This window comes from Molossus molossus, unplaced genomic scaffold, assembly GCF_014108415.1.
Source record: "Molossus molossus isolate mMolMol1 unplaced genomic scaffold, mMolMol1.p scaffold_m16_p_4, whole genome shotgun sequence".
NCBI lineage: Eukaryota > Metazoa > Chordata > Mammalia > Chiroptera > Molossidae > Molossus > Molossus molossus.
Genome location: NW_023425377.1, coordinates 25,690,683 through 25,702,941, shown reverse-complemented (window position 1 = coordinate 25,702,941; position 12,259 = coordinate 25,690,683). Strand labels below are relative to the sequence as shown.

General features: G+C 46.1%; 1 protein-coding gene across 1 annotated transcript in view; it reads left to right on the top strand.

Annotated features, from left to right (window-relative positions):
• Nucleotides 1-9,763, top strand: part of STK32A (serine/threonine kinase 32A) — a 112,062-nt gene extending 102,299 nt beyond the window's left edge. Inside the window, exons 9-13 of the mRNA XM_036240283.1 lie at nt 636-752; nt 3,439-3,564; nt 4,946-5,074; nt 8,435-8,499; nt 9,426-9,763. Of these exons, the coding sequence (XP_036096176.1) occupies nt 636-752; nt 3,439-3,564; nt 4,946-5,074; nt 8,435-8,499; nt 9,426-9,519 (531 nt within the window). The 3' untranslated portion in view covers nt 9,520-9,763. The remainder of the gene's footprint in view (nt 1-635; nt 753-3,438; nt 3,565-4,945; nt 5,075-8,434; nt 8,500-9,425) is intronic.
• The last annotated feature ends 2,496 nt before the right edge of the window (nt 9,764-12,259 follow it).

Here is a 12,259-nt window from a genome sequence, read left to right as displayed (position 1 = left end):
AAAGACTGCCCTCTAGTGGACAGGTATGAAAAGTGTCACAAAGCCACTTTTTAAAAAACTATAGAAGAACCGGATTCTCAGAAGTAAAAATACTTTTGCCTTGCCATAAAACCTGTCACCTCACTCCATAGAACCAGGGACTCATGACATTAGGGATAGGGTTGAAGTCTTGTGGGTAACTTTCTACCATGAACGTGTTCCTTACAATTCAAACAATTGAAAAGAGGTGTATGGTCAACTCTGGATCTTTGTAGAATCAAACTAAATAACAATTGTTTAAAACTTCAACTTACTGTGCACATGTCCAATATTTTGTGAAAATATGTCTATAAGTTGCCTTCTGAAACAGTTCTAAATTAGCATCTCAGAGGTGGATTTAGCCCCGAGGAATGTTTTGCTGGGCCCAGAGGAATTACCAGCTTTTATAACAATTCTGAGATTTCAAAAGAAATCATAGATTTTCTGGTGCCTTCTTTTTAAAGTAGGAGATCTGGCAACACGACAACCAGCTGGAGGGGATGAGAAAATGCTACTGAGATTTTCCTGGTTGAAAATGTAACTCGGAAACATTTGCAAAGTAATGATTTTTCCTTTTACCCTATAAACACGAACCCTTCCTTCCTCTCTCCCTTAAGAGACCATACCATATTCGCTCCAGTACTTCCAACAAGGAGATTGCAAACATGTTTGAGATGGCTATTGTGACTTACCCTTCTGCCTGGTCCCAGGAAATGGTGTCACTCCTTAAAAAGGTAAGGAGGATTGCATGACAAAAGGAAATGACCAAAAAGCAGCCCTCTCTCTGGTTAGACCTGCTTACAACATTGGAGGCAGTAGTGACCATGCACATTTTCGAAGTGGGCTTTGCAGCTAATAGCTTCCAAACACTTGGCTTTATTCAGGCAATGGATGTGTCCTCCTGTCTGTCCCAAAGACACCTTGAACTCAGTGTGCCCAAAACGGAGCTCTTGATCTTTGTGTATTGCCCAGGCTCTCTCTGAGCTGCCTCAGTGACTGGGCTCTCCAACCATTCGCTTATGCACGCCAGAAACCAGAAATCATTCATCATCGTCACATCCACTCCATTACCACGTTCTGTAATTCGACCTTTTGAATGTTCTTTGAATCTGTCACTCCATCTCCACTGCTGTCTTCCTGACCCTACTGCCATCAAGTCTTACAACTGGTTTGTCCATGTGCACGTTTTAAAATCCTCACCTGAGGATTTCAGAGGGAGGGAGGGAGAAAGAACATCGTTCGGCTGCCTCTCATATGAACCCCAACCAGGGGCTGAACTCAAAACCCAGGTATGTGCCCTGACCAGGAACTGAACCCACAATATTTCTGTGTACACAACAGCACTCCAACCAACTGAGCCACAGCAGCCAGGGACCCCCTGTGCATGTCTACACACTCCATTCTGTTCTTCGTTCTGCCCCATAGCAATCTGTTCAAAGCAAATGTTGTTGTTTCACACTATTCTTTGAATAAAGATAAAAATAATTTGTATAATATAAAGGCTCTACCTACCTCTCGAGCCTTATTTTGGACTTCTGTCTCCTTTTGACTACACAGAAACTGCTTTAATCGTTTTCTCTTCTGTTTCCTCTCCCCCTCCTCACTGTCACATATCAATCTCTCACCACAGGCCCTTTGCACATGCTAGTCCCACCGCCTAAACTCTTCCAGCTCCCTCCTTTACACCAGTCCTAGTCAGTGTAATTTACTGATTGGTTCAAGTCCATGAATTGTTTTCTTCAGGTTCATGACAAGTACAGGAATTGAGAGAAAACATTTAGAAAAAAATGTTTTTTAACGATTTGATATTACTGATGCCTCTAAGCACATGGTCAGTGGACTCATCTCACTGAACAGGGGACAGGCCTATTTGGTGACGCTGAGTTCAAATCAAGTTGAACTCCACATGGTATGGAGTCCCACACGAGCCAGGCACAAGAACACCACATACTGGTTTTAGTAGCTTGGAAATTAAAACAAACAAACAGCCCTGGCCAGTTTGGCTCAGCGGTTAGAGCGTCGGCCTGTGGTCCAGAGAGACCCGGGTTTGGTTCCTGCTAAGGGCACGTACCTCAATTGCAGTTTGTCCCCGGCCCTGATTTATTACCCCTGAAAAAACAAACAAACAAACAAACAACTGGCCCTTCTACATGGTTTGAAACGGGCAGCTTCAGATCTCAGCTGGAATATCACTCCCTGGAGAAGCCTCCCTCCGTGGTCAGATCCCAGCACCATCTCCCTTCATGGTGTTTCCCACAATCTGCAACTATGCATCGCACGTGTGTGCTTCTTGGGCAGACGATCACTGTCCCCTAAGCTGCATGAGGGACTGCGCCTGACTCGTCCACCATCTGACTCAGCATCCAACGCAGAGCCTGACAGTTGGTGAAATCTGGAATTTGAATTAACAAGATCCACAGTGCTCATCAGAAATTCAAGGTGCCCGTGTTCACCATGAAGATGAAGAACAGTTGTGGCAGGAGCTCAACAGTGTGTGCTGAATGATAACATGAAAGAAAGAATATAGACCCCCCAAGAGGATGGGGGTGGCTTTTCTCAGGACAGAAAACTGCACAGGTGGTGGCCAGTCAAGGAAAAGAGCTTTGGGGGCTGAGGATTCAAACCTGTGTCTTTCGTCTTGGGGGACATTGCCAGGGACATTGCCATTGGTAATGTCAAAGGTGAATAGGGCAGTCATTTTCCATAAGCAAATTTTCCTCAGTTCCAAGACAGCCCTCTTCACCCCCAAATTCCACCCTGGAGATCCCAGGTTGTCACCTCCAGAACAGTCCTCGGGCGGAACTGCCATTCCCCATTTGAGCCACAGGGTTGAGGAGCCATTCTTGGCTCCGGAGTGGTGAAGGGGAACATCTTTAATCCCAGTTCATGAAACCCGAAACTATAACAGAACCTTAGTCACAGCTTCTCTGTCACCCCCAATATTTGTTGGTCAATTGCAAAAATATCTACGACTTTTCGTGGGAAGTGACTTTCACTTTTAAAAATGTATGCACGTTCATCCCCTGATAAGAGCGGACCGTCTTTTAAACACTTTATATACATGGCCTCATTTAATCCCAGCTGCAATCTTAGGAAATCGGTTATTATCCCCTTTCTACAGATGGGTAAACCGAGACTGAGAGAACAAACTTGCCCGTGGGTAGCAGTAGTGGAACTCGCCATGGAAGATATGTTGAACTCGGGAAGACGCTCTCCCACCCCCCGACCTTGCAAAAACCAACCTTCAATTCATTCTAACTGGGCATTACCTGTCCTATTTGCTTATAGGGTTAGGGCAGGAAAACTCGACCTTATTTCCTTCTATCCTGCACTAGAAAACATTTGGAGGGCATTTGTGTGATATTTTTTGTGCCCCGTTTGACCTTCCTGGTGACCTTCCTGTTCCTGTTCCGTTGGCAGCTACTGGAACCTGACCCAGACCAGCGGTTTTCTCGCCTGTCTCACGTCCAGAGCTTCCCGTACATGAACGACGTGAACTGGGACGCGGTTTTGCAGAAGAGGCTCATTCCAGGTTTCATTCCTAACGTGAGTCCGTCCTAACAAACCCACAGTAACTCTCATCCAGTGCATATGCCCCATCACGCCGGAGACTCGCGGCTCCCGTTAGATGAATCAGCACAGCAGTGGTGCGAAACAGCCCAAATCCCTATTGTACAGACGAGAAAACGGAGGCACACACAGGTCACTTGGCCACCCAAGGGTGCCATGGCTGGCAAGTGGCCGAGCTGGGATTCAAATCCAGGTCTGTGTGCTGGAGTTCTAGCTTCTACCCTTTCCGGGGCGTGCTGCTTTGGAAAGACGCCCTAATCCTGCCAGTACGCATCCTCCCTGAAGGTCATCAGCAGGCTGTGACTTTAAGAGAAACCACAGAGGATGGGACCAGTTTTACCATTACCATAAATTCCCACACACCTCCTCAACGCTATACCGAAACTAAACCTCAGACCTGGCAGAGTCCTTTCCAGGAATCTGCTAACTGAAAATAATAACAATAATAATAATAATAATAATGCTTTCTCTGATTCTAAAGATGTAGGAATTCGTATCCGTGGGGTTCTAGGAGTCCAAGGACTGAACACTCTGGGGCTGGGGGAGGTATTTATCCCCCCCACCCATCCCTCTTATATTCGTAATGACTGAGAACCAAAGGGAAATCGTCCCCCCTGGGACAGTCCCTGGCCGGGGAACCTCTGTGGCCTACTGCAGACCACTGGTAGAAGCCGGAATAGGGGTCACAGTGCTCAGAAAGATGGCAGGGTGCTGGGGTGGAAAACGCTGCCTTATGGAGGGACCAGAGGGTGAGGTCAAGGACCTACCTAGCCACTCCGCAGGGTCCAGCAGGGGCAGCCTGAACCAGGTTGATGCATGGCACTGGGGGGAGGGGGAAGAGCTGGGCACGTCCTGCTGCGTCCACACCCCGCACCACTTAACCCAGCACAATTAAGCCTCCGTGCTGCTCCGAGAGACGCCCCACGCGGGGCTCTGATTTTACGTGAATCGGAACCACCTGGGGCGCTGTCGAACTGCAGCTCCCTGGGCCTGGTGCGCAGTAACGCCGACGGGGGAGGTCTCGGTGGGCATTTCGGAGCAGGCCACAGTGGCTCCCAGTCCACGCGATCGTCACAAGGGGCTTGGACACAGAACTCCAGAGCCCCAACTTGAAAAACTAATCATCATTTGCTTGCCTTCCAACTCCCGGAAGGCTCACTGGGAGTTTATAAACATAAACTATAAAATTAAAGAAGGTGCAAAACAATGCGGGCAATACAGGGTCCAAGCTTGGCTCACTGTCCTCGGGGGTGCTCCTCTGGGGACGCGCGTCTCTGTGCACGTCCGCTCGGGGGGTGGGGTGGGGGGTGGAATGACGCAGGGACCCGCGGGGTGAGCCCAGCTGTCGTCTTTGCAGAAAGGCAGGCTGAATTGCGACCCCACCTTTGAGCTTGAAGAAATGATTTTGGAGTCCAAACCTCTTCACAAGAAAAAGAAGCGGCTGGCGAAGAAGGAGAAGGAGACGAGGAAATGCGACTCCTCGCAGGTGAGCGGGTCCCCCCGCCGAACTCCCGGGGGCCTTCAGGGTGGCCGCCGTTCATTTGGGGGTTTCTGTGGGGGGGTCCGCTCAGCGCCCGGATGAACGGAGAAGCTGGACACCCAGGCAGCCCTGGGGTCCTAGCAGCAACGTGTCACTGTGGACATGGTCGTCTGTCGTGAGCCTGGTTCAGTTATGACCTTCTCCCTGCTCTCAAGTCTAAATTGTCAATTTCCTGGGAGAGGCTCTAATTGGCCAAGCCCAGGCCAGGTGACTACTCCGAAACTGATAGTCAGTGGGTAGGTATCCAAGGACAGGCATACCTTGTTCTTTTTGCCTGTTGCTTTTTTTTTTGAGAGTGAAAATGCTTTTATTTTATTAAAGAAAACAAGCAATATTGTGTAGTGCACACTGGAATAACACAAATTTTTACAACAAGCTAAGTGATTTACATTTGATTTAATATCATAGTGTTTATATTTTCTTTTTTATGTTTATTTTTTTAATTAATTTATTTTTGTTACAAATGTTTCTCTCCCCACACTGATTCCCCCTTCCCCTCCCTCCCCGCCCTGTCCCCAGCTTTGTTGTCCATGTCCATTGTTCATGCGTACATGCATATAAGTTCTGTGATTTACCTCCCCTCACCCCTCTTCTGTGGATTGTCTGTACCCCACTTCCACGTCTCTGGGACTGCCCTATTCCTCAGACTGTTATGTTTATTATATTCCACAAATAAGTGAGATCATATCATACTTGTCTTTCTCTGGCTTGTTTCGCTTAGGATGATACTTTCCAGGTCCCTCCATGTCGTCTCAAAGGATAAGAGATCTTTCTTTCTCACAGCTGCACAGTACTCCATTGTGTATATGTACCACAGCTTTTTTATCCATTCTTCTACTGATGGACACTTGGGCTGTTTGCAGATCTTATCTATTGTAAATAGTGCTGCTACGAACATGGGGGTACATACATTCTTTCTGATTGGTGTTTCAGGCTTCTTAGGGTATATTCCTAGAAGTGGGATCACTGGGTCTAATACCAAACAAAAGAGAAAAGCTGTGTCCCCTTCTCCCAGGTCTCATCTCAACCGTAGAATCATAGAATCGTTCACCAAGAAGTGACTCTTCCCGTGATCAAAAACAGACCTTTATATCACTAATCAGAGAAGTCTACATCCCCTTGATCTTTTTGTTTTGTTTTTAACATTTTTATTCTGGTAAAATAAGTATAACTTAAAATTTGCCATTTTTAAGTGTACAGTTCAGTGGCACAAAGTATATTGAAGATGTTGCATAGCCACCACCACTATTTATTTTCAAAATCCTTTATCACCCCAAGCCTCATCTGTTGTTTCCATCACTTTCTTCCAGCAATAATTTTTTTCTTTTTTTACTTTTCAGAGTACAACTCTTTCTCTTCCTTGGGTAAACTTTCCCTAGGAATTTTATTCTTTTGAGTAGTATGGAAATGGAATTGTTGCCTTAATTTCCTTTTGGATCATTAATTACTGGTGTATAGAAACAACTAATTTTTCTGTGTTGACTTTGTACACGGCAACTTTGCTGGACTCATTTATTAGCTCTAGGAGCTTCTTGTGGGTTCTTCAGAGATATATATATCCGTGTCATCTCCAAATAGAGATAGTTTTGCTTTTTCCTTCCAGTTGGATGTCTTTATTTCTTTTTCTTGCCTTATCACTCTGGCTAGAGTTCGGTACCGTGTTGAACAGCAGCCGTGGAAGTGAGCATCGTTGTCTTTTTTCCCACCCCAGGGAGAAAGATTTTAGTTTTTACCACTGAGTATTATGGTAGCTGTGGACTTTTTGTAAATGCTTTTTATGATGTTATGTTTTATATTTGTATATATGTTTATATAAATGTGTTTTATTTATATATTAAAATATTCTTACATATTTATTTATATATGCATGTAATATGTATGTAAATACACACATATGTAATATGTGCCTAAATATATAAACATATACATATATAAAATATAGAAATGAAATATTATGTAAATATATTTTAAAATAGCATGTAATGTTTTATATGTTTATAGATTTATATTGTTAGGTAATATTTTAGTGTTAACATCATTTTCCTAAAATCTTGGAGCAAAGCTGCTGCTCCAAGGAGCACCATCAGCTCAAGCCTCCCGAAGCTTCCTGTCCCCATGACTCCTGAAACCCTCAGGGCTACCGTGCCCGTCTGAGAATAAGAATGAGGAGCAGCAGTCTCATCTCTCCTGTGTTCTGTTTCCCGCTCCCCTTCGCTGAAGTTTCCTTTCCTTTCTATAGTTTCCTCTTCTATCACTTAAAACATTTGCTTGGGAAAGAAAGGAAAACTCTCCAGTATTTGAAGGCGAAGTATTTCCTAATCCCTAGATTTACAAAAAAAGACTGAATGGCATTTCTTCCTTAGAGAAGAATATTTTCCATCAGAAGTAATTGGAAGTACTTTAAAACATTGGATCTGTCCTGGCCGGGTGGCTCAGTTGGCCAGAGTGTTGTCTAAAGGCTGCGGTTCGATCCCCGGTCAGGGCACATACCTAGGTTGCGTGGGTTTGATCCCCAGTTGGGACAAGTACAGGAGGCAACCAAACAGTGCTTCTCTGGAACACGATGTTTCTCTCTCTCTCTAAAATCAATTTTAAAAAAATATCCTTGGATGAGGATTAAAAAAATAAAACGCTGGATCTAGGGCTGACACTCTCCTAGGCTCGATGAGTATCATTGTTTTGAGGTTCAGTTTGCTCATGGTGATGGCCAGGTCATTGTTGGTAGTGGAAGTCAGACAGCAAAACAGCAAAGCAAATGACCTGCAGATCTGCGAGAGTCACAAATAAAGACCGCTGTTTGCTGCCGCCAGTGCCTAGTTAACCAACACCAGCAGTTGTTGAGGGGAACACTGGATGAGAATTCAGTGGGGCGAGATGTTTCTAGGCTATTCATTAATCTCAAGTAGAACCTCCAAACCTTTCACATGGGGGCCAGGAGATGAGAGGTAAGTAACCAGCTCAATAAACCTTTGTCCCCACTGCCTCCCAGTCATGGTTTCTTCTCGGGCTGAGTGGCTGCAAGATGTCAAGGTCATGAATCATAACCCAAGTCTTCCTTGCTGGCTCATTGTGGGGAGCAGCGTGTTGTTGTATTTCATCCTCTTGCTGTTTCTTCCCTATCTGGTCTCCTGTTATTCTGGTTGGTGTCTCATTCCTGCTACAAGCTTTGAGATAGCATCTATTTTGAGGATGCCTTCTTTGATGCGGGACATTCAGGGGACAGACCCTCAATGGGTTGTTGGCTGTGTGAGGACCTCACTGATCTGCTAACTCTAATTCTACTTTTCCTCAATGTTCACCCGGAAGACATGCCTTCTTCAAGAGCACCTTGAATCTGTGCAAAAGGAATTCATCATTTTCAACAGAGAAAAGTAAGTATGGAGCTCCTGGGAGGACAGCCGCTTGGCCAATGCGAGTGTGTCAGCCAGACTTTACTGGCAGAGCCTTAATGTATATCTATTTTTTAATTATTTTTCGCTTTTATTGATTTTAGAGAGAGAGGAAGGGAGAGGGAGAGAGAGATAGAAACATTGATGAGAGAGAACATTGATGAGAGAGAACATTGATTGGCTGCCTCCTGCATGCCCCCCACTGGGGACTGGGTCCACAACCTGGGCCTGTGTCCTGACTGGGAATCGAACCGGCGACCTCTGGTGTATGGGTTGATGCTCAACCACTGAGCATCACTGGCTGGCTATATTTTTAACTTTTTAAAATTCTAATTACAGCCCTGGCCTGTTTGGCTCAGCGGTTAGAGCGTTGGCCTGCGGTCCAGAGAGACCCGGGTTCTGTTCCCACTAAGGGCATGTACCTCGGTTGCAGTTTGTCCCCGGTCCTGGTTGGTCGTGCAGGTGGCAACCACTCAATGTGTCCCTTTCATGTCTATGTCTCTCTCTCTCTCTCTCTCTCTCTCTCTCTCTCTCTCTCTCTCCCCCTCCCTCCCTCCTTCTCCCTCCCACTCTATCTGAACAAGAAATGAAAGAATGTCCTCGGGTGAGGATAAAAAAAAAATTCTAATTACAAAAATGATTCCTATCCATAATAGAACATTAGGAAATTTCCAGAACCTTTTTTCCCGTAAGAGATTTCAAAGATCATACTAGATAAATGAGCATCCTATTTCAGGTCACAAGAAGGGCAGAAAATTGGGACTTAAACATGTAAAATATATAATTTTTTAAGGTTTCCCTGACCTCTTTATGAGTTGTTGGACATAATGCTTTCATTTCAAAAGCTTAACTCTCTCTCTTCTCAGCGAATAAAACCTCTTTCTTTCTTTCTTTTTTTTTTTTTTAAGAGTAAAAGGGGATTTTAATACAAGACAGACAAATCTAGCCTTCGAACAAACCAAAGACCCACAAGAAGAGAACAGCCAGAATAACAACCTGTGACACTGTCATCTTCTTCATGAGATGTTCCCTGGCACCTCAGGCTGGCACGTCTGCCTCTTCCATCAGGACGAGCTGCCTCTCCGCACACCTCACACACCTTCCCTTTGGAAGGAGGCAACGTGACACACCGCAGAGCTCCCTGGGCTGCTAGGATCTAGCTGCACCGCTAATGAACCGTGTGACCTTGAGCAAGTCACTTAACCACTTTCTCTGCTTCGGTTTATTCTTCTAACATGAGAAGGTTCCACTAGATGAGCTCTACTCTGCCTTTTCATTGCGACTCTGTTATCCTAGACAGCCTTGATTTTTATTTCTAAAGGACTATTTGGATGTAGATTTATTTTTCCACTCCTTCTAATTACACTGTGATAGACGGACAAATGGACATAGGGGGAGACTGAGGGAGGCTCTCCAGAGCTAGAAAACGTCATAAAGAAGTCACCGTCCCCCAGCCTGATTGAACAGCGACAAGAAATTCAGTCAGGAAGAAATGAATGGGACCAGATTAAAATGACACGGAGTTACCTGGGCCTTCCAGTGTTGTGCCGGAGTCACGCACCACATCAGCGGGTCCCGGCGAACAAAGCCTGCTGTGCACATCTGCTCCCCCGGCCGGCACAGTGATGTGAGGTTGAGAAGGTTCAGATATTGAGGACGGGGCCTTTGCACCATGGAAATTGGCCAGCGCTACAGATCAGCCCCCTCCCCCAAGGCAGTTGCTAAATATTTATTAGCACACCGCTTGCCTTCTAGTGACCGTGATCCTTGAGGTCTCCTTGTCCTCTGAAGATGACCAGAGCCCTGAGGATCAGGAAAGACTTTTGTCACATTGGAAGCATGTCCACCTTGTAGTACAGTGACGTGTCTTACATGGGAGTCACAGTCTCAGTTAGAATGTGAGGTGAATTTGGACAATAGTAAAATGTACCCTAGACAATGCTCTTAAATTACCCATAATGGATGGTGGGTATCTTGTCTTATGGAGCCCAGGACAGCGACCCACCAGGCAACAATGAAAGAAGTCACTGTCTGGGGTTTTGGTTTTGTTTCTGGCTTTAATTTTTGGCTGATAGCAGATGAATCAAAAGGTTGAACGCATCATACACACATTCACAGAGGAGCATTACGCTTAGCACCATCGGATGCTCTTGGGTCCGCGAGGTTAAGGTCATGGAGGGAAGGAACGTCTCCCTGCAGGAATGCAGGCAGAACCACCTAACTACTTACAGTGTGATTGATGTGTCACTGTTTTTCTTTGTATTTTTTCTGTGTATTTGTAAAATACTAAGTTTGATTCACCTAAGTGAGATGTGCATGTATGGTATGTCCCCTCTCCTGAAGATCTCTGCAGAGGAACCATTTCAGGGGCACTGACTAGGGAATCAAGAAGGAAGTAGGCTTGGCGGGGGCTGTTTTAACCTCTCGGCCACTCCGATGCCTAAACCTTGTCCTTTCTTATGGAGAGTATGGGCCTCGCCAAGTTGGCGGCAAGCTGGCAACAGGGGAGACCAGACTGGCCCACCTGGGAAACCAGCCAGATGGACACAGGCAGAGGTAACAGATGCGGCCACCAGCTGCTCCAGCCGTTTCCAGAAGGGCGTTTGCCGAGGGCATCTGGGCGTGGGTAGAGGCCAGTGCTGAACTTGAGCTCAGCGTTTACGGTAGTCCGCTCCCTAAGCTGGTGGGCCCAGGACTCCTGGCGGAGCTGTGCCCCAGTCTCTGCCTATGTTAGCAGCAACCATACTTTTGTTGAGAAGCCAAACCAGCTCCTTTGTTCTGCTTGCTTGACTCCTTGTCTCTACATTGTCCACACTGCATCTATGCTGTTTTGCTTTTCCCCAAACACTATAAATTCGAAGTACTTGCCCTGACTCCATTTCACAGAGGAGGATGGGTTGACAAGATGACCAGATTCTGCTCCAGGGTGTCAGGGCCCCTGCATGTTTACCTACTTCGATCTTTCATTTGTCTTGATTCGAGCCCTGGCGTGCTGTGGACTTACTCCCAGCCACTGGTTCCTCCTCTTGCTAGGACCCTGTGTACATCAACCCAAAGGGCAGACTTTGGGAAGCACTTAGCAGAGAGCAATGGGATTGGTAGGGTCTCCATTGGGATGGGAGCCAGTCACTGGTACCACTTCATGTCTGTACAATTTAGAATGGGATAGGAACCCGATGCGGTCGCTGTGGTTTGAATCCCTAGTTTTATTCCCAGCGAGCCGCGTCCCTGCCCGCAGCACCACGATGGGCGTTCAGGAAGCGAGCTGTCACTGATCCAGAGCCCAGCCTCAGAGCCGGCACACGGGTTTCCAGTCCGTCAGGACACAGCCCTGAAATGTACTTTCAGCGAGAGAAGAAAAGGCTTTGCAACCATCAGGGTAGACTGATTATAAACATCTTCCACTGATATTTTTAATCATTAGGACAAACAAGTTTTCCAAAAATAAAAGGATGCCTGAATCCTTACCATGATTGCTACTTACTGAAATCGGATCCTCTGCCCTTCCCCTCCCCCATAACTTGGGCTAAAAGTCACTATCCCACCACTGTGGAACATGTCTCATCTAGATTTGTGATGACCAAGGCTCAGGGCTGAGAATATTAGAAAACAGGGTGACTGTTGCATTTTTCTGTCTGGTATTCCTTTCCTCCGAGCAGCTTCCTCCCCTACCTGTGTGGAGCATCTAAAAAGTCTGAGCAGGTTTTAAAGACCAGAAGCCTCCTGGTTATAACACTCTGGT